A 27747-nucleotide genomic window follows, 5' to 3' on the forward strand; every position below is an offset into this window, starting at 1 on the left:
TGTCTTTGCCTCACTTATTTTTATGTACTATATTGATTACAAGAGTTCTATCTGATGTAATAAAGATGATGGTATAGCAAAATGCATATTTCAGATTGAGTCTTGGTTTCATTCTTTAAAGAGGAAAGCCATTTCATATATATATATATATATATTTTTTTTTTTTTGCGCCCGGCGGGCCTCTCACTGTTGTGGCCTCTCCCGTTGCGGAGCGCAGGCTCCGGACACGCAGGCTCAGCGGCCATGGCTCACGGGCCCAGCTGCTCCGCGGCATGTGGGATCTTTCCGGACCGGGGCACGAACCTGTGTCCCCTGCATCGGCAGGCGGACTCTCAACCACTGCGCCACCAGGGAAGCCCGCCATTTCATATTTCTAAATACTTATTACAGGCAATTTTCCAACAAAATATTAAAAATTGCTCTGGTAGGGACTTCCCTGGTGGCGCTGTTGTTAAGAATCCGCCTGCCAATGCAGGGGACACGGGTTCGAGCCCTGGTCCAGGAAGATCCCACATGCCGCGAGGCAACTAAGCCTGTGTGCCACAGCTACTGAGTCTGCGCTCTAGAGCCCGTGAGCCACAACTACTGAGCCCATGCGCCACAACTACTGAAGCCCGCGCGCCTAGAGCCCGTGCTCCACAACAAGAGAAGCCACTGCAATGAGAAGCCTGTGCACCGCAACGAAGAGTAGCCCCCGCTTGCCGAAACTAGAGAAAGCCCGCGCGCAGCAGCGAAGACCCAACGCAACCAAAAATAAATAAAATAAATAAATTTATTAAAAAATAAAAATTGCTCTGGTAGAGACAACTGACCAAACATATATAGAAAAGGTTGAAAAGAGGGATTGAAAACCTTCTTCAGAAAAACACATTATCAAATGTTCCTTCATCCTCCTTCTCATTCCCAGTGTAGTCACATGTCACCCCTCTGGCACCTACGGTGGCAGTACTGTTTTCCCAAAGACATTGTCTTTTACAGTAGAAATACCCATTTAATATATACTGTTTGTTTGTAGAATACTTACTATTTGCAAGGCACTGGCGATTACCTTTAAATCCAAAGATATTTTTTCATAGTATTTTTTTTAATATTTATTTATTTATTTGGCTGCGCTAGGTTTTAGATGCGGCATGTGGGATCTTTAGTTGCAGCATGCAGGCTCTTTTACTTACGGCATGCGGGCTCTTAGTTGAGGCATGCGGGATCTAGTTCCCTGACCAGGGATCAAACCCGGTCCCCCTGCACTGGGAGTGTGGAGTGTTAACCGCTAGACCACCAGGGAAGTCCCAGTAATTTTATATATTTATGTAGCCCTACTTGAAATCTGAGGCTTTTCTCACAAAGGTTTTAAATTGTGAGTCGGGAGGCCCTGAACAGTCCGCTAAGTCTTGTTCATAAAATTGACGAGTTAACAAAATTACGGTAACTTAAAAAATACCGTAAGATGTTATGGAAAAACCCGAACGAACTTTTTGGCCAACCCAATAATTAATACTTTTGACTTCTACATTCTAACAAGAAGGGGTCTAAGTTTAGACAATGTTATCGTCAAAGTCAATCACAAAATTAAGAAATGAAAATAATACAATCTGTAGTACTAATACCAAACTGATAGGATTAGGGCTGGATGAACGTTTATCTTGTGCGTCTTCAGGGTTTGAGCTCAAAGATGTTACAGTCTTCTGCGTGATGTGGAAACTGGTCTGTATTGTAGGGGTTTTTTCTACTCTTGCTTGCATGTGTGCTCCAAATGGAAGGATGGTTAAGAAATGAAAATCTCATGACCCTAAATATGTGTTCTTCCACGGGAGTGAGGAGATGGCCTAACAAGGTCTTTATCTGGGTGCTGTGTCTATTTGTATTCAAGCTTATTAATCATGTTGTCCAAACATTCTATATCATTACTGGATTTTTTTTGTTCCTTTGTTCTAGCTGGTACTGAATTGGGAATGTGAAAATCTCCCTCTACAATTATGGATTTGTCTATTTCTCCTTGTAATTCTGTTAAATTTGCTTTCATATTTAAAGTCATGTTTTTGGTGCATACACAAATCTAGAATCATTTTATCTTCCAAGTGAATTGAATATTTTTAATATTATGAAGTGACCTTCTATTTGTAACAAATATTTTTGCCTTAAAGTTTATTTTTTCTGTTCTTAACATTGCTACCATGGCTTTCTTTTGGTTAGCACTTGTATAACTTTACTTTCCCCTTTTACTTTCAATCTGTGTGTGTGTGTGTGTGTGTGTGTGTACTTGTATATATGATATAACTTTCTCCACCCCTTCACTTTCAACCTTTGTATATCTTTAGTTTTAGATGCATGTCCATTTAGACTAGAGTCCATGGATAAATGCAATGGCTATTAGCTTTGCCTTCCTAATGAGAAAAGTGTTTGCCAAAATCAACATTACTATTTCAATAAAACATTTATTTTCTACAAACTACCTTTGCCAAGTACTAACATAAGCAAATGCTGGAAGAAAAGTAAATGGAAACAGAAATTTGGATCCTTATCCAAACCAAATTAATTATGAGGTAGTAAATAAAGAATCAAAGATTCTAACTTCTGTTCCCCATAATTCCTCACAAGAGATTGCTATTTCCTAGGAGCATGCCTTGAAGAAAGCCCCTTGTCAGGGGGCAGGTTGGGGCCACCATGCTCCTCTTGAAGCACACGGACAAGGACCAATAACAGCCCTGGAGACCAACGATGCAGACCGCAATCTGGCCCAGTTAAGGAGATATCTGCCCTTTTCCCCCCAGCCCTTACTCCTCCTAACACAACAAGGAACTAGCACTCAGAAGAAATATGGGATGAATGTAAATAGCAAAACACCAATTCCCTCCCACTTCCTCAGTCACCAGAGCTAGGGACAGATCTAGAGGGTAACGAGGAGGAGGGCATTGAATCGAGTTTGACATTGAAGTTTAAAGTGTACTTAATACCAAATACCAGAACGAAATCTTAAATACCAAAATGAAAGGAAGTGGCTGAAAAGTTGTGGGATCTGGCCAACACGTCCTTAATGAGAAGGGGGATTTCACCATTGCACAGTTCAGGTGCACTTACTGGTGGCAGTGGCGGGGGTACCATTTCATGTTTTTTATCATGAAACTTCACCCTGAGCCTGGGAGCCAGCTTTCTCTTTTGAGGTGATTTATCCTATCTGTTCATTGTTGAACAGGCTGGGGGCATTCTTACTGCCTCATTTCCAAGTGTTCAGAAGAATAATACTTCACTATAGTCCCCAAATTTAGACACAGTACATAAACTAACAGTGTAAGTATTCTACCAATGATAGAGGGATCAGGAAAGACTTCACTTAGGGGATGGCCTTTGAGCTAAGTCTTGGTTAGTTGACTGGCTGGGACAGATCTTAAGATCTGGAAACTGTTGGGGTGGTTTGGCCCTACACTGGAACATCCTAGACCCTGATAGTCTGAGGAAGGCCTGACGGGTACTAGATGACCCCAAGGCTCCCGGGATCCAGTATGGCTTCCTCAGCCTCTACAGCCACGTAACCACTAACTTCTGTGATGTCATAAATAACTTTGACTTCCCTAGTCACCTCATATGCTCATGTAAGCCTCTGCTCAACAAATTCAAAATGATATAATCACACAAAATAAATCACATTCCTAACACAATTTACATTTGGCCATGTTGCTAACATGACCTTTTTCCTCCTGATTCCCACACCAATAATTGTGCCTTTTGGAGTACTGTTTTGGTTTTTCTTTTCCTCTTTCCTTACTCTTACTATATTGCCTTTTATACTGCAGGCTTAGAGGTGATGAATGCATCAAAAAATTGGAGGAGGAAAGGTTGCTGCACAGGCAAAGCTGCCTTCCCAGGAAGCAGAAGCTGGCTCCATAAGGAGTATGTCCCATAACCTTCTCTGATAAGATCAGAGAAAAGGAGAACAAAAACTCAGACCGACATCAAAGTCCTTGGTTGAAGTTTACTGCAGGTCTTCCTTCCACTTGCACTTAAAGGCAAAGAATTTATTTCCACTGTATTCTACTGTCTAGAATAGGAGAGTAAGTTTTAAAAAAAAAAGTTAAAAAGGAACAGGTGCTTAAGAAAATCATTTTAAATTTACCTGGGGAAGAAAGAGGTCCTAATGAAATCTCTTTTCTTAAAATGTACTGACTCCAGCTAAGCTTCAACTAAACAGTGCTGCCTAGTATAATTCATAACATGATTTTCTCTCAGAGCCTTTGTACTTGCTGTTTCCCCTGCCTGCCAAGGTCTTCCCGTAGGCATCCACATAGCTCATCCCTTTACTTGCTTCAGGTTTCTGCTCAAAAGCCTGGTCAGAGAGACTTTCCTGGACACTCCATCAACAGAGCCACCCCTACCAAGGCCCACCCACTAGAGCACTCCCTATGCTCTTTATTTTTCCCTTATTTCTCGCCACAGCAATTTTCATCACCTGAGAGCTTTTTTCAAGTATTGGTCTTTCTTCTCTCAGTAGTACATAACCTCCACAAGGGATGTCCATTTTATTACACTGGGAACAGTCCCTGGCAATTAGTAGGCATTGAATAAATATTTGTTGAATTAATGAAAGAATGAATAAATACAATTTTCAAAGGTTTTTTTGAATTCCTGTTTTTATTATGCACTAATTTTTCTCTGTAGGATTACTTGAAATATGATCATGTAGATATGTGGACTAAAAATCTTGAGATTTAAGTCCCAGCTCTGCCATTAATTTCTTGCGTAACTTGTTTAGATCATTTCTTGGAGTTTCACCTTGTGTGTCTGACACTATGGCTTGCAATCATGACTCTAAAATCCAACAGAAAAATAGATTCCATATACAAAAATTCTCTATGCATGTCACCTTTAGTAACATATGTGTTACATAAAACAAGGTACAATTATAAAGGGTAATTGATTTTCAAGAAAGTGTGATCTAATACCTGCTCTATTTCTTTTTCTGGAAGGTCCAATCTTCTAAATCACTGACCTCAAAGAACATGTTATTTTTTGGAAACTAACAAAATTTAAGCAGAGGCTATTAACCTCATGTTTAAGCTATTGCTTTGCCCTTTATTTTACTTTTGCATTATCTCCATTTCTACAGTATTACAAATCTCATGACACATAATGCCTCGTGCAGGCACCAAACATTTAAAGACTTTTATTTTTAGCTCTACTTGGAAAAGTATTCTAAATAAATTATCCACTAAGCTACAGACCAGGGGGAAATCAAGGTGGGATGTACAGGAATAATGGCTAAATTTGTTACGGAATGATCATATTTAATTAGATGAGACAATACATGTAAAATGATTTGCATAGTGTCCCCGAAGATGTTCTTGATACGTTAGCTAACGATTATTATACTTAAAGAATCTCTGAGCTAATAATAATCTTGCAAGCTCACCCAAGAAAATCTAGGACTCTTCCATCAAATATTTAAAAAGTCTCTTTTTCCGAATCCAATAAAGATCATTAGTCACACAACCGTGCAAAACGCAACTCGGTGCGGATACAACTAAAGATCAACAAAGCAAAAGTCTTAACCAGTCTGCTCTAGTGTCTGCTCGAAGAAGGGACAGACATGACAAACAACCGATGTGCAGAACCGTAGAGACAAATAGCTGCCCTGCCTCCACCCCTAAAATTTCCCGCCAGCCCCCTGCTCTCTACCTTCCCGCCCCTCGGGATGCCCTTTGACGCCCACTCCTCTGCTGCTAGTCCGCCACATCCTTCGGGCTTTTCCTTTCCTTCAGCCGAAATCCCGCGTAGCTGACCAGTCTGAGATCTCGCGAGGTTGAGCCCGTTGCCCTGGTAACGAGTGCTGCGCTACGTGATGAAGGGCGTGGCTGCGGCTACTAAAAGGCCGCGGCAGCGTTCCTTCCAGTCGCTGGGCTGTCGGTATCACTGGCAGAACGGCTGCTCCCGGCGCACGGAAGGGACTACTGGCCTGACCGTGGGACTCGAGGCGAGGGTGAGGAGGCCAAGGCGGGACAGTGAAGTGCCGAGAAGGAAAGTCCCTGCGCGAAACGAGCGCGCCCAGAAAAGGCGCCCCTCCCTCCACTGCCGTGTCGCCGAGTGTGGGAGGAAAACTTCGCCACCAGGAATTGTGGCTTCATCGTCCTTCCCGCCAAGAAGGGAAGTCATCGTTGCTGCCCCGAGACTGCCGCGGCGCCGCTGGGCGAGGCCGCGCCTGCTGTGGCCTCTCTCGCTTCTGACGTGGAAGGTACGCACGGAGCGCTTATTGGATCCATCTGTGTGTGTGCCTCTCCTGAAGCTCAGGTTTTACTCCGCAGCAGGTCAGCACGTTGGTGCGCCTCATACGCTCATGTAAGGAAACAGAATCAAGATTTATGCCAGTCCAGTTTTCCAAATTCGGAGTTGTGATCCCCAGACGGAAACTTCAGTCTCTTACTACTGAAGGTGTCACCCGTAAGACAGACTTCTCTGTGGCATTCGTAAAGTTATTCGCTGTGGAGCTTGGGCTGTATTGTTTGTGGTCCACTCTCGAAAACCCACTTTTTGTAGAGAGGAGCATAAACTAGTAGATTCGAAATTAGTAAATTCCTTTGGTCTCTCAAAAATAGTAGACTCTTGACAAGGAATTTCTGTTATTTCATTGTCTTAATTACCACTTAAGAGGTCTTAATTACCACTTAATTACCACTTAAGAATTACCACTTCTGATAACTATTGCAGTAAGTTAACTATTCCAGTAAGACTAATGTGATCGAATATTAGAACAGTCTACAGAATATTAACCAAAATATAGAGAAAAAAACCTACTGTCATTTGAACTTTTGGTCAAATGAAAATTAAGCCGAAAAAAAAAATTAACTGTATTGCTACAACTCACTACCTGAATAAGTAACTGTAATTTTTCTCTGATGCATGAGCTTTTCAGTACCTCAGAATCATTCTGAACTCGCCATCGCTGTGTCTAGACTTGTCTATGATAAGTCTAGGATTTGGTTATGTACCCTGGAAATTCCTTTTTCAACTGAATTATTTACGTGATTTGTCTTATTCTGACTTGTCTCTATCTTATAAAAATGGAGAATTTCTTCAAATCTTTGAAATTAAAGGTTTAATTAGCTGTGTCTTAATTTACTTTTTAGAGAAGCCTGTTGTCACTGTTAATTAAATAAAATTGAATATATTTGGGGGTACACATTTAATGTGTACTTAAAAAGAAAACTGTCAAATAAGTTCCTTACAAATTGTTTTACAGCCTACCTACATAATAAAAGAAATTTCGAGCCAAATATTGGAGATGTCAGAAGATTCAGAAAAGGAAGACTATTCAGACAGAACAATCAGTGAAGATGAATCAGTATGTTTTTCTCAACTTAATCCTACTTAGAAATAAAACTTGTTATAAAATATAAATTCCCAGTAAAAATACTATAAATTCAGTTGGCTGTAAAAATCCGTTGGATATTTAAATCACTTTTCGCTGAAGTTGGGAAATAAATTGATTGAAAGCAAAGCTATTAATGTGTGCAGTATGCCCTATCTAGAAAGAGAATCTATATTGATTTGGGGGGGTTTTTGAGAAAATATTTTGGCTGAGATTCTTCTGAGTTTTATTAAAATGTGTGTAATAAGTAATTATTAGGGTTTTATTTTTATAATTCATGTCCACTTATTTTCTTATATGTACTAATTCTATGTTACATTATAATGTGTATCATAATAGTGAAACCTATTTCTAAACCTACTGTGTGTCACCATCATAGATTTCATGTGGCACTGTTGTAACAAAGGAAAGTACATGGAGGAAGAAGGGGGTAGTGGAGAAACAAAATGCAGTAGTTACAAATATTTTGTCTGGTCCCAGCACATATTTCTAAGAAATTTCCTTCACATTTTAGTAATGTATAAATTATCTATATAAGTTAAGGTCCCAAAATAAACTCCCCAAATGATGTATAACCCTTTAAGTCAATGGCTTTCTCCCCTCCCCGCATAAATTTATTTATTTATTTATTTTTGGCTGCATTCCTTGCTGCGCGCACGCGGGCTTTCTCTAGTTGCGGCGAGCGCGGGCTACTCTTCGTTGCGGTGCGCGGGCTTCTCATTGCGGTGGCTTCTCTTTGCCGGGGGGGGGGGGGGGGGGCACAGGCTCTAGGTGCGAGGGCTTCAGTAGTTGTGGCACTCGGGCTGAGTAGTTGTGGCTCGCGGGCTCTGGAGTGCAGGCTCAGTAGTTGTGGCGCACAGGCTTATTTGCTCCGCGGCATGTGGGATCTTCCCGGACCAGGGCTCAAACCCGTGTCCCCTGCATTGGCAGGCGAATTCTTCACCACTGGGTCACTAGGGAAGTCCCGGCAATGGCTTTCTGTGTTTCTTTTTTCTTCTTTTTTTGGTTAATTTTAGTCGTAATTTAACCTGTTTTGCCAGGTTTACCAAGAATCTTTAAACTGTTCCTTCTCTATAATCATTAATATGACCTTACCTTGTGGAAGAAGAGAAATGAAAGATGAAAACATTGTTTCAGGATATTTGAAGTGTTGGGTGCTTTGAGATCAATAGCCAGTAATAACCTTGAATTTTTTCATTTATTAAAGATTAAAGACACACTCAATTCTAAGTACTAAGGTAGATGTAAAAAATTTCTGGATTGGGAAACCGCTGGTTTTTAAAAGATAAATAATTTAAAACTCTCTTGTTTTAGGATGAGGATAACTTTATGAAGTTTGTAAATGAAGACATCCATCAGTGTGCACTTTTAACAGGTTTGACATTATTCATATATTCCCCCTTCTCTTTCTGATAATACCTTAAGTGGATGAAAAATGAGAGAGCGCTAGAAAAAAAAAGTCAGTGAATAATATAGGGAATTATTATTCTGTTATTGGTAAGGAGATGTGTGTTTACTTTTATAATAGTATTTTGGACTTCAAACTTTTTTTTTAATTGAAGTATAGGTGATTTACACTATTCTGTTAGTTTTGGGTATACAGAAAAGTGACTCAGTTGTGTATATATATTTTTCAGATTATTTCCCATTATAGGTTATTTCAAGGTAACATAATTCCCTGTTCTATTCAGTAAATCCTTGTTCTTATCTATTTTATATGTAGTAGATTGTTAATCCCGTACTCCTAATTTATCCCTCCCCCTTCCTTTCCCCTCTGATAACCGTTTGTTTTCTGTTTCTGTGAGTCTGTTTCTGTTTTGTATATAGATTCATTTGTATTAGATTCTATATATAAGTGATATAATATTTGTCTTCCTCTGCCTAACTTATTTCACTAAGTATAATACTCTCGAGGTCCATCTATGTTGTTGCAAATGGCAATATTTCATTCTTTTTTATGGCTGAGTAATATTCCATTATACACACACACACACACACACACACACACACACACACACACACATCTTCTTAAGCCAGTCATCTGTTGATAGGCACATGGGTTGCTTCCATGTCTTGGCTATTTTAAATACTGCTGCTATGAACACTGGGGTCTTTGTATCTTTTTTTTTTTTTTTTTTGTGGTACACGGGCCTCTCACTGTTATGACCTCCCCCATTGTGGAGCACAGGCTCCGGACATGCAGGCTCAGCGGCCATGGCTCACGGGCCTAGCCGCTCTGCGGCATGTGGGATCTTCCCAGACCGGGGCACGAACCCGTGTCCCCTGCATCGGCAGGCGGACTCTCAACCACTGCGCCACCAGGGAAGCCCTGGGGTGTATTTATCTTTTTAAATTAGAGTTTTAGTTATTTCTGGATATATACCCAGGAATGGGATTGCTGGATCATATGGTAGCTCTACTTTTAGCTTTTTAAGGAACCTCCATATTGTTTTCCATAGTGGCTGCACCAATTTACGTTCCCACCAACAGTGTAGGAGGGTTCCCTTCTCTCCACACCCTCTCCAGCTTTATTATTTGTAGACTTTTTGATGATAGTCATTCTGACCTGTTTGAATGATACCTCATTGTGCTTTTGATTTACATTTCTCTAATAATTAGTGATGTTGAACATCTTTTTGTGGGCCTGTTGTTCATCTGTATGTCTTCTCTGGAAAAATATCTAAATAAGTCTTCTGCTCATTTTTTGACTGGGTTGTTATTTGTTTGTTGGTTGGTTTTTAAATTTTATTGGCGTATAGTTGATTCACAATGTTGTTTTAGTTTCAGGTGTACAGCAAAGTGATTCAGTTATACATATACATATATTCATTCTTTTTCAGATTCTTTCCTCATATAGGTTATCACAGAATACTGAGTAGAGTTCCCTGTGCTATACTGTAGGTCCTTTCTGGTTATCTATCTTATATATAGTGGTGTCTGTATGTAATCCCAAGCTCCTGATTTATTCCTCCCTGCCCGACGTTTCCCCTTTGGTAACCATAAGTTTGTTTTTGAAATCTATTAAGTCGGTTTCTGTTTTGTAAATACGTTCATGTGTATCATTTTTTTAAATTAGATTCCACATATGAGTGATTTCATGTGATATTTGTCTTTCTCTGTCTGACTTATTAGTATGATAAGCTCTAGGTTCATCCATGTTGCTGCAGATGGCATTATTTCACTATTTTTATGGCTGAGTAATACTCCATTGTATATATGTGCCACATCTTCTTTATCCATTCCTCTGTCAGTGGACAGTTAGGTTGCTTCCATGTCTTGGCTGTTGTAAATAGTGCTGAACATTGGGGTGCATGTAGCTTTTCAGTTATGGTTTTCTCTGGATATGTGCCCAGAAGTGGGATTGCTGGATCATTGTAGTTCTATTTTTAGTTTTCTAAGGAACCTTCATACTATTCTCCATAGTGGCTGTACCAGTTTACATCCCCACCAACAGTGCAAGAGGGTTCCCTTTTCTCCACACCCTCTCCAGCATTTATTGTTTGTAGACTTGTTGATGATGGCCATTCTGACTGGTGTATGGTGATACCTCATTGTAGTTTTGAATTGCATTTCTCTGATAATTAGTGATGTTGAGCATCTTTTCATGTGCCTGTTGGCCATCTGTATGTCTCCTTTGGAGGCATGTCTATTTAGATCTTCTGCCCATTTTTTGATTGGGTTTTTTGTTTTTTTGTTTTTGTTTGTATAATTTGAGATTAATCCCTTGTTGGTCACTTCGTTTGCAAATGTTTTGTCCCATTCTGTGGGTCTGTTCGTTTTGGTTATGTTTTCCTTTGCTGTGCAGAAACTTTTAAGTTTAAATACATCCCATTTGTTTATTTTTGCTTTATTTTCATTACTCTAAGAGGTGGATCAAAGAACATAATTGTTGCAATTTATGTCAAAGATTGTTCTCCCTGTGTTTTCCTCTAGGAAGTTTTTAGCATCTGGCCTTACATTTAGGTCTTTGATCCATTTTGACTTTATGTATCTATATGGTGTTAGAGAATGTTCTAATTTCATTCTTTTGCATGTAGCTGTCCAGTTTTCCCAGCACCACTTATTGAAGAGACTGTCTTTTCTACATTGTATATTCTTGCCTCCTTTGTCATAGATTAATTGACCATAGGTGTGTGGGTTTATTTCTGGGCTTTCTATCCTGTTCCATTGATCTATGTGTTTATTTTTGTGCCAGTACCACACTGTTTTGTAGTATAGTCTGAAGTCAGGGAGCCTGATTCTTCCAGCTCTGTTTTTCTTTCTCAGGATTGATTTGGCTATTCAGGGTCTTCTGTGTTTCCATACAAATTTAAAATTTTTTGTTCTAGTCCTGTGAAAAATGCCATTGGTAATTTGATAAGGATTGCACTGAATCTGTAGATTGCCTTGGGTAGTATAGTCATTTTGACAGTATTGATTCTTCCGATCCAGGAACATGGTATATCTTTCCATCTGTTTGTATCATCTTCGATTTCTTGCATCAGTGTCTTATAGTTTTCAGAGTACAAGTCTCTTGTCTCCTTAGTAGGTTATATTTTTTGATGCAATGGTGAATGGGATTGTTTCCTTAATTTCTCTTTCTGATCTTTTTTTGTTAGCATATAGGAATGCAAGAGATTTCTGTGTATTAATTTTGTATCCTGCAACTTTACCTAATTCATTGATGAGCTCTAGTACTTTTCTGGTAGCATCTGTAGGATTTTCTGTGTATAATATCATGTCATCTGCAAACAGTGGTAATTTTACTTCTTCTTTTCCAATTTCGCTTCCTTTTATTTCTTTCTCTTCTCTCATTGCTGTAGCTAGGACTTCCAAAACTATGTTGAATGAAAGTGGTGACAGTGGGTGTCCTTGTCTTGTTCCTGATATTAGAAGGAATGCTTTTAGCTTTTCACCATTGAAAATGATGTTAGCTGTGGGTTTGTCATATATGGCCTTTATTATGTTGAGGTAAGTTCCCTCTATGCCCACTTCTGGAGAGTTTTTATCATAAATTGGTGTTGAATTTTGTCAAATGCTTTTTCTGCATCTATTGAGATGATTATATGGTTTTTATTCTTCAATTTGTTAATGTGGTATATCACACTGATTGATTTGCAGTTGTTGAAGAATCCTTGCATCCCTGGGATAAATCATGGTGTATGATCCTTTTAATGTAGAATATGCTTGGGAGTGTTCCTTCCTCTGCAATTTTTTGGAAGAGTTTGAGAAGGATGGGTGTTAGCTCTTCTCTAAATGTTTGATAGAATTTGCCTCTGAAGCCATCTGGTCCTGGACTTTTGTTTGTTGGAAGGTTTTCAATCACTGTTTCAATTTCAGTACTTCTGATTGGTCTGTTCATATTTTCTGTTTCTTCCTGGTTCAGTCTTGGAAGGTTGTACCCTTCTAAGAATTTGTCCGTTTCTTCTAGGTTTTCCATTTTATTGGCATATAGTTGTTTGTAGTAGTCTCTTATGTTCCTTTGTGTTTCTGTGGTGTCCATTGTAACTTCTCCTTTTTCATTTCTAATTTTATTGATTTGAACCCTCTCCCTTTTTTTCTTGATGAGTCTGGCTAAAGATCTATCAATTTTGTTTATCTTTTCAAAGATCCAGCTTTCAGTTTCATTGATCTTTTCTATTGTTTTCTTTGTCTCTATTTCATTATTTCTCCTCTGATCTTTATGATTTCTTTCCTTCTACTAACATTGAGTTTTGTTTGTTCTTCTTTCTCTAGTTGCTTTAGGTGTAAGATTTAGGTTGTTTGAGATTTTTATTGTTTTCTGAGGTAAGATTTTATTGCTATAAACTTCCCTCTTAGAACTGCTTTTGCTGCATCCCATAGGTTTTGGATCATCGTGTTTTCACTGTCATTTGTCTCTAGGTATTTTTTGATTTCCTTTTTGATTTCTTCTGTGATCCATTGTTCTTTTAGTAACATATTGTTTAGCCTCCATGTGTTTGTGTTTTTTTACTGTTTTTTTCCTGTAACTGATTTCTAATCTCATAACATTGTGGTTGGAAAGGATGCTTGATATGATTTCAGTTTTCTTAAATTTACTGAGGCTTGATTTGTGGCCCAACATGTGATCTGTCCTGGAGAATGTTCCAGGTGCACTTAAGAAGGAAGTCTATTCTGCTGCTTTTGGATGGAATGTTCTGTAAATATCAATTAAGTCCATCTGATGAATGTGTCATTTAAGGCCTGTGTTTCCTTAGTGATTTTCTGTCTAGATGATCCAAGCATTTCTGTGCCTATTGAAATGATCATGTGGTTTTTGCTTTCCTCTTGGTAATGTGGTGTATCACATTGATTGATTTCCGTATGATGAACTATCCTTGCAAACCTGGAATGAATCCAACTTGACCATAGTGTATGATCCTTTTTATGTATTTGGCTTACTAATATTTTGTTAAGGATTTTTTGCATCTGTTTTTATCACAGATATTGGCCTGTGATTTTCTTTCTTTGTAGTCCCTTTTTGGTTTTGTTATCAGGGCGATGGTAGCTTAATAGAATAAGTTTGGAAGTGTTCCCTCGTCTTCAGTTTTTTGGAATAGTTTGAGAAAGATCAGTGTAAGTTCTTCTTTGTATGTTCCGTAGAATTCCCCAGTGAAGCCATCTGGTCCTGGACTTTTGTTTGCAGGAGGTTTTTTTATTGCTGATTCTATTTCGCTTGTAGTGATTGGTCTGCACAAGTTATCTGTTTCTTCTTGACTCAGTTTTGGCAGGCTGTGTGTTTCTAGAAACTATTTGTTGGCATATAATTCCTCATAGTATTCTCTTAACAGTTTTTTGTATTTCTGCAATATTGGCTGTTATTTCTCCTCTTTCATTTCCTATTTTGTTTATTTGGGTCCTCTCTCTTTTCTTCTTGGCAGGCCTGGCTAGAGGTGTGTTGATTTTGTTTATCTTTTCAAAAAAACCAGCTCTTGGGTTTTTTATCCTTTCTATTGTTTTTTGGATCTCTAATTTATTTATTTCCTCTTTTAACTTTATTATTTCCTTCCTTTTGCTGACATTGGTTTTTTTCTTCTTCTTTTTTTAGGTGGTAGGTTAGGTTGTTTTTTTTGAGTTTTTTTTTTTTCCTTCTTGAGGAAAGCCTATATCACTATGATCTTCTGTCTTAGAACTGCTTTTGCTGTGTCCCATAGATTTTGGAAGTTTGTGTTTTCATTTTCCTTTGTGCTCAGGTATTTTCCAATTTCTTCTTTGATTTCATCACTTACCCATTGGTTTTTTCAGTAGCATGTTGCTTAGTCTCCATGTGTTCATTCTTCTCCCATTTTTCTTTCTGTGGTTGATTTCTAGTATCATACCATTGTGGTCAGAAAAGATATTGAGATAATTTCTATCCTCTTAAATTTGTTGAGACTTGTTTTGTAACCTAATATGTGGTCTATCCTAGAGAACGTTCCATGTGCACTTGAAAAGAATGCGTATTAAGGGGCGGGGGGCTTGATGTAGTGTCCTGTATGTATCAAGTCCAGCTGGTTGTGTCATTTGGGATCTCCGTTGCCTTACTGATTTTCTGCCTGGAAGATCTGTTCATTGATGTCAGTGGGGTGTTAAAGTTTCCTACTATTATTGTATTCCGTCAAATCTCTCTCTTTATGTCTGTTAGTATTTGTTTTATATATTTAGGTGTTCCTAAATTGGGGGCATATATGTTAATGAGTATAATATCCTCTTCTTGTATTGCTCCCTTTATCATTATATACTGTCCTTCTTTGTCTTTCTTTATGGCCTTTGTTTAAAGTCTATTTTGTCTGATATGAGTACTGCTATTCCTACTTTCTTATTGTTTCCATTTGCATGAAATATCCTTTTCCATCACCTCACTTTCAATCTGTGTGTGTCTTTTGCCCTAAAGTGAGTCTCCTGTAGGCAGCATACTGTTGGTGTTTGTTTTTTAATCCAGTCTGTCACTCTTTCTTTTGATTTGAGTATTTAGTCCACTGACATTTAAAGTAATTATTGATAGGTATGTACTTATTGCCATCTTATTTATTTTTCTTCTGTTTTATTTTATTATTTAGTTATTTATTTTAACATCTTTATTGGAGTATAACTGCTTTACAATGGTGTGTTAGTTTCTGCTTTATAACAAAGTGAATCAGCTATACATATACATATATCCCCATATCTCCTCTCTCTTGTGTCTCCCTCCCACCCTCCCTATCCCACCCCACTAGGTGGTCACAAAGCACCAGGCTGATCTCCCTGTGCTATGCGGCTGCTTCCCACTAGCTATCTGTTTTACATTTGGTAGTGTATATATGTCCATGCCACTCTCTCACTTCGTCCCAGCTTACCCTTCTCACTCCCCATGTCCTCAAGCCCATTCTCTACCGTCTGCGTCTTTATTCCTGTCCTGCACCTAAGGTTCTTCAGAACCCTTTTTTTTTTTAGATTCCATATATATGTGTTAGCATACAGTATTTGTTTTCCTCTTTCAGACTTACTTCACTCTGTATGACAGATTCTAGGTCCATCCACCTCACTGCAAATAACTCAATTTTGTTTCTTTTTATGGCTGAGTAATATTCCATTGTATATATGTGCCATATCTTCTTTATCCATTCATCTGTCAATGGACACTTAGGTTGCATCCATGTCCTGGCTGTTGTAAATAGAGCTGCACTTAATTTCCATTTTAAACCTTGTTTTCTAGTTGTTTTTGTAGTTCTTTCTTGTTCATTTCTTCTTTTTGTTTTCCCTTTTGTGGTTTAATCGTTTTCTTTTGTATTCTTGAGTTCCTTTCTTTTTGGTTTCTGTGAATCTATTGTATCTTTTTGATGTGTGGTTACCCTGGTTTTCAAGTATGTTAACCCATAACTATATCTACTTGCTTTAAACTGATAGTCATACAAGTTTAAACACATTCTAAAAGATATTCATTTTTGTACTCCCCTCCCCTACATTTTGTGATTTTGATGTCCTATTTTACATCCTCATGCATATCCTTTTACCATTAATAGTAGATATAATCACTTTTACAATTTTTTTGGATTTTTAAAAATTTATGTACTGACTTATTAAAGTGATCTTCAATCCTTTTATATATTTGCCTTTCCAATAGATACTTGCTTCTTTTCTATTTAGAGAAGACCTTTCAATATTTCTTTTAGGTTAGGTTTAATATTGCTGTATTCTTTCAGTTTTTGCTTGTCTGAGAAATTCTTTATCTCTTCTCCTATTCTAAATGATAATCTTGCTGGGTAGAGTATCCCAGGTTGCAGGGTTTTCCCTTTCAGGACTTTGAATATATCATGCCACTCCCTTCTGATCTGCACAGTTTCTGCAGAGAAATCAGCTGATAGCCTTATGGGAGTTCCCTTGTAACTGACTCTGTTTTTCTCTTCCAGCCTTTAGAATCATCTCTTTAACTTTTGCCATTTTAATGCTAATAATGTCTTGGTGTGGGTCTGTTTGTGTTCACCTTGTTTGGGACCCTCTGTGCTTCCTGTACCTGGATATCGGTTTCCTTCTTTAGATTTTAGGAAGTGTTCAGCCATAGTTTCTTCAAGTACATTTTCAATCCCCTTTTCTCTCTCTTCTCCTTCTGGAACCCCTATTATGCATAGGTTTGCACTCTTTATATTATCCTGTAAACCTCATGTGTTGCTTTCATTTTGTTTTCTTTCTGTCTGCTATTCTGATTGGGTGATTTCCATTATTCTATCTTCCAGATCACTTATTTATTCTTCTGCAGCACTTAGTCTGCTATTCATTGCTTCTAGATTGGTTTACTTGGCAATTGAATTAGCTAATTTTGACTGTTTCATTTATATAGTCTAGTTCCTTGTTACAGTGATCTGCATTTCTACTGATAATCTTTCTTAATTCCTTTAGCATTTTTATTACTTCCTTTTTGAAGTTGGGGCTTAGAAGACCAGTGAAGTCTGTTTCATTAGTTGTTCTTTCAGGGGAGTTCTCTTGTTTTTTTAATTGGGAGTAGTAGTAGTTCCTCTGCTTCTTCATTTTACTTAACTTTCTCTGTCTCTGAATTTAGGAGAAACAGTTATCTACTGTGGTCCTAAGGGGTGTTTTTATGTGGGAGCACCCCTGGGTAGACTGTGTGAGTTGAATATTTTTGGTGCGAGGGCTGGTTTTGGTATGGATACCAGCCACATCTTTCTTCAGAGTTTGCTGGCCATTATCCCCTTGATAAGGGGTGTGATTTGTTTTGTAGTGTCTAGAGTCTGTGCTTGATGTGAGGTGGGGTTTCCTCTTTCTCCGTGGTTGTCATTGCCTCGTTGGGTTCTGGGTCTGCTCCCAGGTTTTGGAGTAGAAGTCCTGAGGGTTGGGTTCAGTAAGGTTCCATTGCACTTGAGTGCGTGCCCTTCCCCAAAGGAGATGATTGCTGAAGCAAGTGAGGCTCTTGTGGTCACAGCAAACCTGTGCACCGCCTGTGTAGGTCTCTGCGCTTCCTCTCAGATGCAGCCCAAGGTCGTATCCCTTTCTCCATTGTGTTTGTCCCAGGTCTAGTACAAGGCTGTGGTGTGGAGTAGGCTGAGGCTGAGGATGTGGGCATTGTGGCTGCAGAAATTGAGGTGGCTGTGCTGCTGCCTGGGGTCTGGGCTGCCTCTGTGGCACACTTCTCCCTGGACCTGTCTGCCACATATCTGGTGCTGAGCTGCAGCACGGAGTGGGCGGAGCCAGTGTGCTCTCACTGGGGAACAGATTGCTTCACACTCCTCACCAGGACCTGTCTGCCCAAGATTCAGCACGTAGCTGCTGCATATTGTGGCACTGCCTTGTGTGTGTGCTGACAGTGGTCACCACAGCTATGCCTGGATCACACCGCATGCACCCTGGTCTGATCCTGTGCAGTTAGACCAAATCTTTGCCCTGATCTCGCACCAGGCTGTGGTGTGGTTTGAGCAGAGACAGGGCGTTCACCCCTTCCAATTGGGAAGTGTAGGAAGTCAGCAGCTGCCGGTGCAAGGCTCTCTCCACCTTGATTATTAGCAAGCCAGCTCACGTGCACTCCTCACAAGTAGAGTCTAGGCTTCTCCAGCTCTTCTCTCTGTCTCAGTGGATTTCCCAGCAGGCAAGAGGGCTTGTCTCCTTTGTGCAGGACCCCAAGACATGGATGCCCAGATTGTGAGTCTGTCTGTTCCCTCCCCAGGGTAAGGGTCTGCCCGTATGGACCTTCTCTTCCTTATAGATCCCTCTCAGAGGCACAGGTCCTGACCTGATGCCTTTTTTCCTGTCCTACCCAGTTACATGGAGATCTTTCTTGCAGCTTTAGTTGTATAGGACATCTTCTGCCAGTTTCTAGGTAGTTTTCTCTGAGAATTGTGCCACATGTAGATTTTTTTTTTTTTTTGATTTTTTTTTTTTTTAATGTATTTGTTGAGGAAGGTGAGCTCCACGTCCTCCTACTCTGTCTTCTTTTTTTTTTTTTTTTTTTAAAGAAGATTTTGGGGGTAGGAGTTTATTTATTTATTAATTTTTGCTGTGTTGTGTCTTCGTTTCTGTGCGAGGGCTTCCTCTAGTTGTGGCAAGCGGGGGCCACTCTTCATTGCGGTGCACGGGCCTCTCACTATGGTGGCCTCTCTTGTTGTGGAGCACAGGCTCCAGATGCGCAGGCTCAGTAGTTGTGGTGCACGGGCCTAGTTGCTCTGCGCCATGTGGGATCCTCCCAGACCAGGGCTCGAACCCGTGTCCCCTGCATTAGCAGGTAGATTCTCAACCACTGTGCCACCAGGGAAGCCCTACTCTGTCTTCGTGGTCCTCCCATGAAGTTCAAACTTTTAAGGTTTGTTTAAGGTTTGATTTTTAATTAAACTAAATGAAAGTGGTCATTGGAAAGGACTTCATTTAACAAAAGAATTTACCTTGACATTTCTTTAAATAATTAGCTCTTTAAATGCATTTACAGTATGATTCAAATTTTTATGGACACAATGTTTTGGAAGTACATCTTTATTTAAATGAAGTATGCCTGTGTGAAGAGTTTCCTTAATAAAGTCATTCATTTGCAAATGTATATGGCCATTTTGATGTATACTTGATTTTTTAAATTTTATACATTTAGAGTACTTTCAAATACACATGAAAATATTTCTTCTAAATATTCACATATCTATCTGAAGATATTCTGAAATTGAAGATAAGGTTTTTATCCTTTTTTTTTGATAATTTTCACTGCCATCCTATAACAAATGTTCCTTTTTGAGAAAACAATTATTCTCAGTTTGGTATGTATCCTTCTAGACCTTTTTCTTTGCATTTATACACATACCTATACCCATATTCATAGAAAGTTTATAGTACTATTTTGCAGACTTCTTCACCCACTTTTTTGTCTTTAAAATTTTGCCTGTCTGTTGGAAGAAAGAAGGTACCTCACTATTTTAAGTAACATTTCCTTGATTGCTACAGAAATTGAGAATTATTTCATATGCTTGACTATTTATATTCCACCTTGTTATGAATTGCCCATTCATAGTAATCCTTTGTTAACTTTGTTTTTGTTGCTTCTGTTGTTTAGAATTATTTTGATGTTAAGTTTATCATTCATTTGTGGCTTTTTATTTTTATATCTATTTAAGCTACAAAGACCTTCCCTACACCAAGGTCATGAATATAATCATCTAAATTTCCTTTAAGTACTTTTATCTACTTGTTTGAATTTTGGTATTTAATTTCTCTATGATTTACAAATAGTAAGAGGTATGGATCTAATTTTATTTTCCAACTCATAAATAGCTACCTTGCCTTTTTTTTTTTTTTTTTGCGGTACGCGGGCCTCTCACTGTTGTGGCCTCTCCCGTTGCGGAGCACAGGCTACGGACGCTCAGGCTCAGCGGTCACGGCTCACGGGCCCAAGCCACTCCGCAGCATGTGCGATCTTCCCAGACCGGGTCACGAACCCGTGTCCCCTGCATCGACAGGCGGACTCTCAACCACTGCACCACCAGGGAAGCCCTAGCTTTTATATTTTGAAAGGTTTTGTTATAAACGTTTCTCAAAGTCCTTTCCCTATGTTCTAGAACAATTTGAATAATACTGCAATTAACTGTTCTTTTAAGTTTGATGGAATTTCCTTAAAGCTATCTGGACATAATTGTTGTTGTTGTTTTAGAGTTACAAAGGATATTTTTATTATACAACTTATGTTTCTTCTTTGTTAGTTTAGGTTTTCTATCTATTCTAGGGACAGTTTTGGTTATTTGTATATTCCTAGAAAAATAATGCTTTTCATGGAGTGTTTTTAATTTATTTACATAGTTTTAGGCAAAGAATTCTTTTATAATTGTTATAATTTCCTTTGAACCTGAGATTTTTTTTCTGTTCTCATATTTTATGTTAAGTATTTGTGCATTCTTATTTTCTTCTCCCTGATTATATTAGTGGGATTTATCTTGTTTTGTCAAAGAGTCAATGTTTGAATACATTTATTCTGTTGTGCTGTTTTCTAATTCATTAATTTATGATTATTATAATTATCTCAGAATTATTGATAATATAGTAATAAATTATGTTGATGTATCTAATTGTGGCATACCGTTAAGGGAAGTTTTAACTCCTAGTCTTTAACTTAAAAGGTTAATGCTATTTAGCTTCTTAATGAATTTATAGTACTGGTGCGGATCATTTTTCTAAGTATTTTAGTGGTAGTAGTTCAAAGACAATAGGTATAAAACTATAATTTGACCCACAAATTTTCTGAACATTGTCTGTAGTACAGACCTGGTCGTGTTGATATGAGAGTTATTTGATTTAGGCATCCTGGGATTGCATCTGTCTTTAGGCCTAGTGAAGGCATGGCTCATGAGTATAAAAATCTTCTGAGGAGATTAGTATTTGGATTGTTATTTCTATGGGTAATACTACTTGGTTATTTACTTCTAATAGTCATAATTCTCCTGTCTTTAGGTCTGATGTTGGGATTATGTAGGAGTCAAAGTTTAAATCCTCACAGTCTGTATATTCTTAGATTCAGTATCACTGATGTGCTATAGTTCTTACGGTAAGGGAAGGATTATTAATTTCATCTATCATGTAAAGAATTCTTAATGATGGCAGGGCAGTTAGAATTAGGATAATGGCTGGTAAGTTTGTCGGGATAGTTTCTACTTATCGTGCTTCTGTTGTACTTGTATGTGTTAGTTTAGTTGTTAATATTAGTGAAATAATATAGAGGACCAAGGAGCTGATTAAAAACACAATTATCAATGTGTGATCATGAAAATGTAGTAATTCTTCTATAATGGGTGATGTTGCATCTTGAAAACCTAATTGTAGAGGATATGCCATGGAGATATATAGGACTTTCACCTATAATTTAACTCTGATAAAGTTATGGAAAATTTTACTAATATCTCATTTATTGAGAAAGACATAATGATTATGATGTTGGCTTGAAACCAGTAGAAGAGGATTTGATTCCTTCCTTTCTTAGCTATTTTGAGTTAACATAAGTGGGCGCTTCGAATGTGTGATATGGTAGACATCCGTTTAGTCATTCTAGTTAGCTCTACTGTTAAGACTTCTCATTTTGATGCAAATGCCTCTCAAATTATGAAAATTATTAATATTACTGCTGTTAGTGAAATGAATGAGCTTATTGATGAGATAGTGTTTCATGTTGTGTATGCATCTAGGTATATCATTGTGGTATTCCAGATAGACCTAGGAAATGTTGTGGGAAGAAGGTTATATTTACACCTACAACAAATATAGTTACAAAGTGAATTTTTGCTCATGTTGAGTTGAGTGTATAGCCTAAGAATAGTGGGAATCAATGTACAAAGCCTCCCATAATAGCGAATACAGCTCCAATTGATAATACTTAGTGGAAGTGTGCAACCATGTAATCTATATCATGAAGGACAATGTGTAGTGATGAGTCAGCTAGGACAATTCCTGTTAGTCCACCTACTGTAAAAAGGAAGATGAAGCCTAGGGCTCATATTATGGCTGGAGATCATTTGATATTACCTCCATGAAGCGTTGCTAGTCAACTAAATACTTTTGCTCCTGTTGGAATAGCAATAATTATAGTGGCTGATATAAAATATGCTCATGTTTCAACATCTGTATTTACTGTAAACGTGGTGAGCTCATACGATGAATCCTAAAAGTCCAATTGATATTATAGCTCATAGTATACCTATGTACCCAGAAAGCTCTTTTTTCCTGAGCAATAAGTTACAATATGTGAGATTATTCCAAATCCAAGTAAAATTAGAATATAGACCTCAGGATGTCTGAAGAATCAGAATAGGTGCTGATATAAGGTTTGATCTCCCCCTCCCGCAGGGTCAAAAATGGTTGTGTTTAGGTTTCGTTTCTGTTAATAGCATAGTAATTCCAGCTACTAGTACAGGTGATGATAGTAGCAGTAGCACAGCTGTAATTAAAACTGATCATACAAATAATGGTGTTTGATACTGGGGTATAGCATATGGTTTTATGTTAATAATTGTAATAAAATTAATAGCATCTAAAATTGAGGCAACAGCTGCTAAATGCAGGGAAAAGATAGTAAGGTCTACTGAAGCTCCAGCATGGGCTAAGTTTCTGGCTAAAGCCTGTACCAGCACTGGCTTCAACAATAGATGATGAAAGAAGTAGTAGGAAAGAGGGTGGAAGTAATCAGAAGCTTATATGATTTATATGGGGAAAGGCTATATCGGGTGCCCCGATCATTAGTGGAACTAGTCAGTTCCTGAAGCCTCCAATTATAATGGGCATAACTATAAAGAAAATTATTACAAATGTGTGGGCTGTTACAACTACGTTGTAAATCTGATAGTCTTCAAGCAGTGTTCCAGGTTGACCTAGTTCAGCATGAATTAGTAGGCTTAAGGTAGTGCCCACTATCCCAGCCCAAGCACCAAGTAGTAGATATAAAGTACCAATGTCTTTATGGTTAGTTGAGAATAGTCTGTGCTTTATGAACATAGGTTAAATGGCTGAGTAAGTATTAGACTGTAAATGTAAAGACGGGGGTTGAGTCCTCTTTTTGCCAAGTCCTGTGGTGAATTTTACATATTGAATTGCAAATTCAAAGAAGCAGCTTCAATTCTGCCAGGGCTTCTTCCACCTTTTTTTTTTCCTGGTGGTAGGAGAAGTAGATCGAAGCAAGTTGACCAGGGTATTTAGCTGTTAACTAAAAGTTTCTTGGGAAGTGTAATCCCACCAATCTAGTGAGGATTTAGCTTAAAGTGTTCAATTTGCATTCAATTGATGTAAGATATAGTCTTGCAGTCCTTATTAAGCAGGAATTAAGTAAACTTGCTTAGGGCTTTGAAGGCTCTTGGTCTGTGTAACCTAAATTCCTAATCCATTACTCAGAGTATTGGTGTAAGGGGTAGGAGTATTATGGATATTACAATTATTGTTGGTAGGAAAATTGTTTTGCAAAATCAAATTGTCATTTTATTTTTATATTATTTATGGAGGGAAATATAGTTAGTGCTGTAGAGTATGTGAGTCCTATGTAGAAGTATAGGTTGAGTAGTGCTGTAATAGCTATTAGTTTAGGTAAAATAATGTTGTTGTTTTTTGTTATTTCTTAAATGATTATTCACTTTGGCATAAATCCTGATAGTGGTGGAAGGCCTCCCACTGAGAATAGGGTGATGGGGATGAGGGTTGTAATAATGGATATTTTGTTTCATGTGTGGGATAGCGATAGTATAGCCGTAGCTGAGCTGTAATATGTTATTGTAATATAAATTAGAAGGTTTAGGGTTGTTATAGTTGGGTTTTACAGTATAATGGCTGATAGTCATCCTATGTGAGCAATTGATGAGTAAGCTATAATTTTTTATAGTTGGGTTTGGTTTAATCCACCTCACCCCCCAATTATGATGGATAGTATGGTTATAGATAATACTTGGTTTAGGCTGATGGATGGTGAGATTTGGTATAATACTGACAGGGGTGCAAGTTTTTGTCATGTTAGTAAGATGAAGCCTGCTATTAACGAGATGCCTTGTGTAACTTCAGGTACTCAGAAGTGGAATGGAGATAGTCCTAGTTTTATCGTTAGGGCTATGGTTATTACTGTCGATGCTGTTGGATTAAAGATTTTTGTAATGGTTCATTGACCGGAATATAACAGGTTAATAATAACGGCTATTATAAGTAATATTGATGTGGTAACTTGTGTTAGGAAATATTTAGTGGATGCTTCTAGAGCTCGTGAGTTAAATTTTTTTATTAAAATGGGAATAATGGCTAGTATATTTATTTCAAAATCGATTCAGATTAATAGTCAGTGGGAGCTGGTTATTACAATTATGGTTCCTGAGATAATGGTTGTTAGGATGATGATAAAGATGATGGGATTTATTAGTACGGGAAGGGTATAAACAACATTTTTTGGGTAAGCGTCCAATAGCTTATTTAGCTGATCTTACTATAGAATATGGTGTAATGTGGTAGCACGAATTTTGAATTCTTAATCAATTCCTATGATTCTAGAAATAAGATGATTTAAACCTCTATTATTTACTCTGTCAAAGTAACTCTTTTATCAGACATATTTCTTGATGGATGCTTGATATTGTAATAGGTAATGAGGCGTGTCATATGCATAGGGCTGGCGTTAGTGCTAGGAAGTTTTTTCAAAGTAAATATATTAATTCATCGTATCAACATCAAGGACAGGATGCTCAAATTCATAGGAAAGAGATTGTTAGTAATAGTGTTTCGATGATAAAGTTGGTTGTGTATAACTCTGACATATAGGGGTTATAGAATGCTCCTAGAAATAGTATTGTTGGGAAAATGTTTATTATGATAATGTTGGCGTATTCTGCTAAGAAATGGAGGATGTAGCTGGTCGTAGTGATTCTTTACTGAGTAACTTGACTGCATCAGCAATGGGTTGTATTAGACCACGTGGTCCTGTGATATTTGGCCCTTTTCGAAGTTGCATATAACCTAAAATTTTTTGTTCAATTAATGTTAGGAATGCTACAGCTAAAAGAATGGGGATAATAAGTGTTAAGATATTAATTATAAACATTTTGTTGGGGAGAGGATTTGAACCTTTGGTTGTAAAGGTTTAAGTTTTACGCAATTTCCGGGCTCTGCCACCTTAACAAACCCTAGTCTTGGGTAGATGTTTTGTATCTATTAATTAAGTTGAGATTATATCATTATTTAGTTTTAAGGCACTTTTTAAAGTGGGCCTTATTTCTCTTGTCCTTTCGTACTGGGAGAAATGTATAATAGATAGAAACCGACCTGGATTACACTGGTCTGAACTCAGATCATATAGGACTTTAATCGTTGAACAAATGAACCTTTAATAGCAGTTACATCATTGGGGTGTCCTGATCCAACATCGAGGTCGTAAACCCTATTGTCAGTTTGAACTCTAGAATAGGATTGTGCTGTTATCCCTAGGGTAACTTGGTCCATTGATCAGCTTTTTAGATCAATAAGTGATAATATGTTTTGACTGGTAAGTCTAGACTTTAATCACTCGGAGGCTTTTTTGTTCTCCGAGGTCACTCCAACCAAGTTGTCAACCAATATAAATTTTTGTTATCACTTGATGGTTTAGTTATTTTTTGGGGGGGTTGATAAATTAAAGCTCCATTGGGTCTTATTTTGTTATTCCCGCCTCTTCATGGGAAGGTCACGTTCACTGATTGAAACTAAGAGACAGTAAAACCCTTGTGTGGCCATTCATACAAGTCCTTATTTAGAGAACAAAGGTTTGTGCTACCTTTGGTCAGGATACTGTGGCTATTTAACAGTTGTCACTGGGCAGGCAGTGCCTCTAATACTTGTTATGCTAGAGGTGATGTTTTTGGTAAATAGGTGGGGTTTATGTTTGCTGAGTCCCTTTTACTTTTTTTAATTTTTCTTTGGGTGCATGGCTGTTGGATTAATAGTGTGTTTGATAAATAGTTTAACGTTGAGTTGTATTTATTTACTGTTAATTATTCATATATTATTAGTTACTGATGTAAACTTATGCAAGGAGAAATACTTCTTGTTACTCATACTAACATTATCGCCTCTATTGGTTAATAGATTAGTCCAGTATAAACCTATGAGTTGATTTGCTTGTTATTGGTATTAAGGTAAAATTATTGTTGAGCTTGAACGCTTTCTTAATTGGTGGCTGCTTTTAAGCCAGCTATGGTGTTGCTTATTTTTACTCTCTACATAAGGTTGTACCCATTTCTAAAAGGCTGTACCTTTTTAGACTAACGTTTAAAAATACATTAAAATTTATAAAAGGTTTCTGGTGATTTTTAAAGTTGAACTGAAATTCTTTTCCTGGACAACCAGCTATCACTAGGCTCGTTAGGCTTCTCACCTCTACTTATGAATCTCCTCACTATTTTGCTACACAGATGAGTTTGTTCTAATAAACTGTTCATAAGTAGTTCGTCTGGTTTGGGGATATTTAACTTAAGTTCTCTTTGTTGAATATTAGTTAAATCATTATGTGAAAGGTACAGAGGGTAAACTTAGCTTTTTGTTACTTTTAATGCTTCTTTCATCATTCCCTTACGGTACTTTCTCTGTAGCGCCAGGGATACTTTAAATTTCTATCTCGTATAATTTGAATGTTGAGTGAATGTTTTATTTAGTTTGCTTGTACTAGTAGAATGGAAAGGGGTGTTGGCCTAGATTTATTTCAAAGTATTCATAAATTATGAAATCTACTAGGTGAAAACTAGGTATTTTGTGTTTTTTTTACATCTTTATTGGAGTATAATTGCTTTACAATGGTGTGTTAGTTTCTGCTTTATAACAAAGTGAATCAGTTATACATATACATATGTTCCCATATCTCTTCCCTCTTGCGTCTCCCTCCCTCCCATCCTCCCTATCCCACCCCTCTAGGTGGTCACAAAACACCGAGCTGATCTCCCTGTGCTATGCAGCTGCTTCCCACTAGCTATTTATTTTATGTTTGGTAGTGTATATATGTCCATGCCACTCTCTTACTTTGTCACAGCTTACCCTTCCCCCTCCCCATATCCTCAAGTCCATTCTCTAGTAGGTCTGTGTCTTTATTCCTGTCTTACCCCTAGGTTCTTCATGACATTTTTTTTTCTTAGATTCCATTTACAGGTGTTAGCATATGGTATTTGTCTTTCTTTTTCTGACTTACTTCACTCTGTATGACAGACTCTAGGTCCATCTACCTCACTACAAATAACTCAATTTCGTTTCTTTTTATGGCTTAGTAATATTCCATTGTATATATGTGCCACATCTTCTTTATCCATTCATCTGATGATGGACACTTAGATTGTTTCCATCTCCTGGCTATTGTAAATAGAGCTGCAATGAACATTTTGGTACATGACTCTTTTTGACTTATGGTTTTCTCAGGGTATATGCCCAGCAGTGGGATTGCTGGGTCATATGGTAGTTCTATTTGTAGTTTTTTAAGGAACCTCCATACTGTTCTCCAT

The 27747-nt window shown here is 37.9% G+C and overlaps 1 protein-coding gene across 1 annotated transcript in view; it reads left to right on the forward strand.

Annotated features, from left to right (window-relative positions):
• The first annotated feature begins 5326 nt into the window (after nt 1-5326).
• The window catches only part of AGBL3 (AGBL carboxypeptidase 3), a 91558-nt gene continuing 69137 nt past the window's right edge, over nt 5327-27747 (forward strand). The window contains 3 exon segments of the mRNA XM_060020951.1: nt 5327-6220; nt 7226-7327; nt 8669-8729. Coding sequence (XP_059876934.1) covers nt 5831-6220; nt 7226-7327; nt 8669-8729 — 553 coding nt within the window. The 5' untranslated portion in view covers nt 5327-5830.

The sequence above is a fragment of the Delphinus delphis genome, chromosome 9 (assembly GCF_949987515.2).
Source record: "Delphinus delphis chromosome 9, mDelDel1.2, whole genome shotgun sequence".
Taxonomy (NCBI): domain Eukaryota; kingdom Metazoa; phylum Chordata; class Mammalia; order Artiodactyla; family Delphinidae; genus Delphinus; species Delphinus delphis.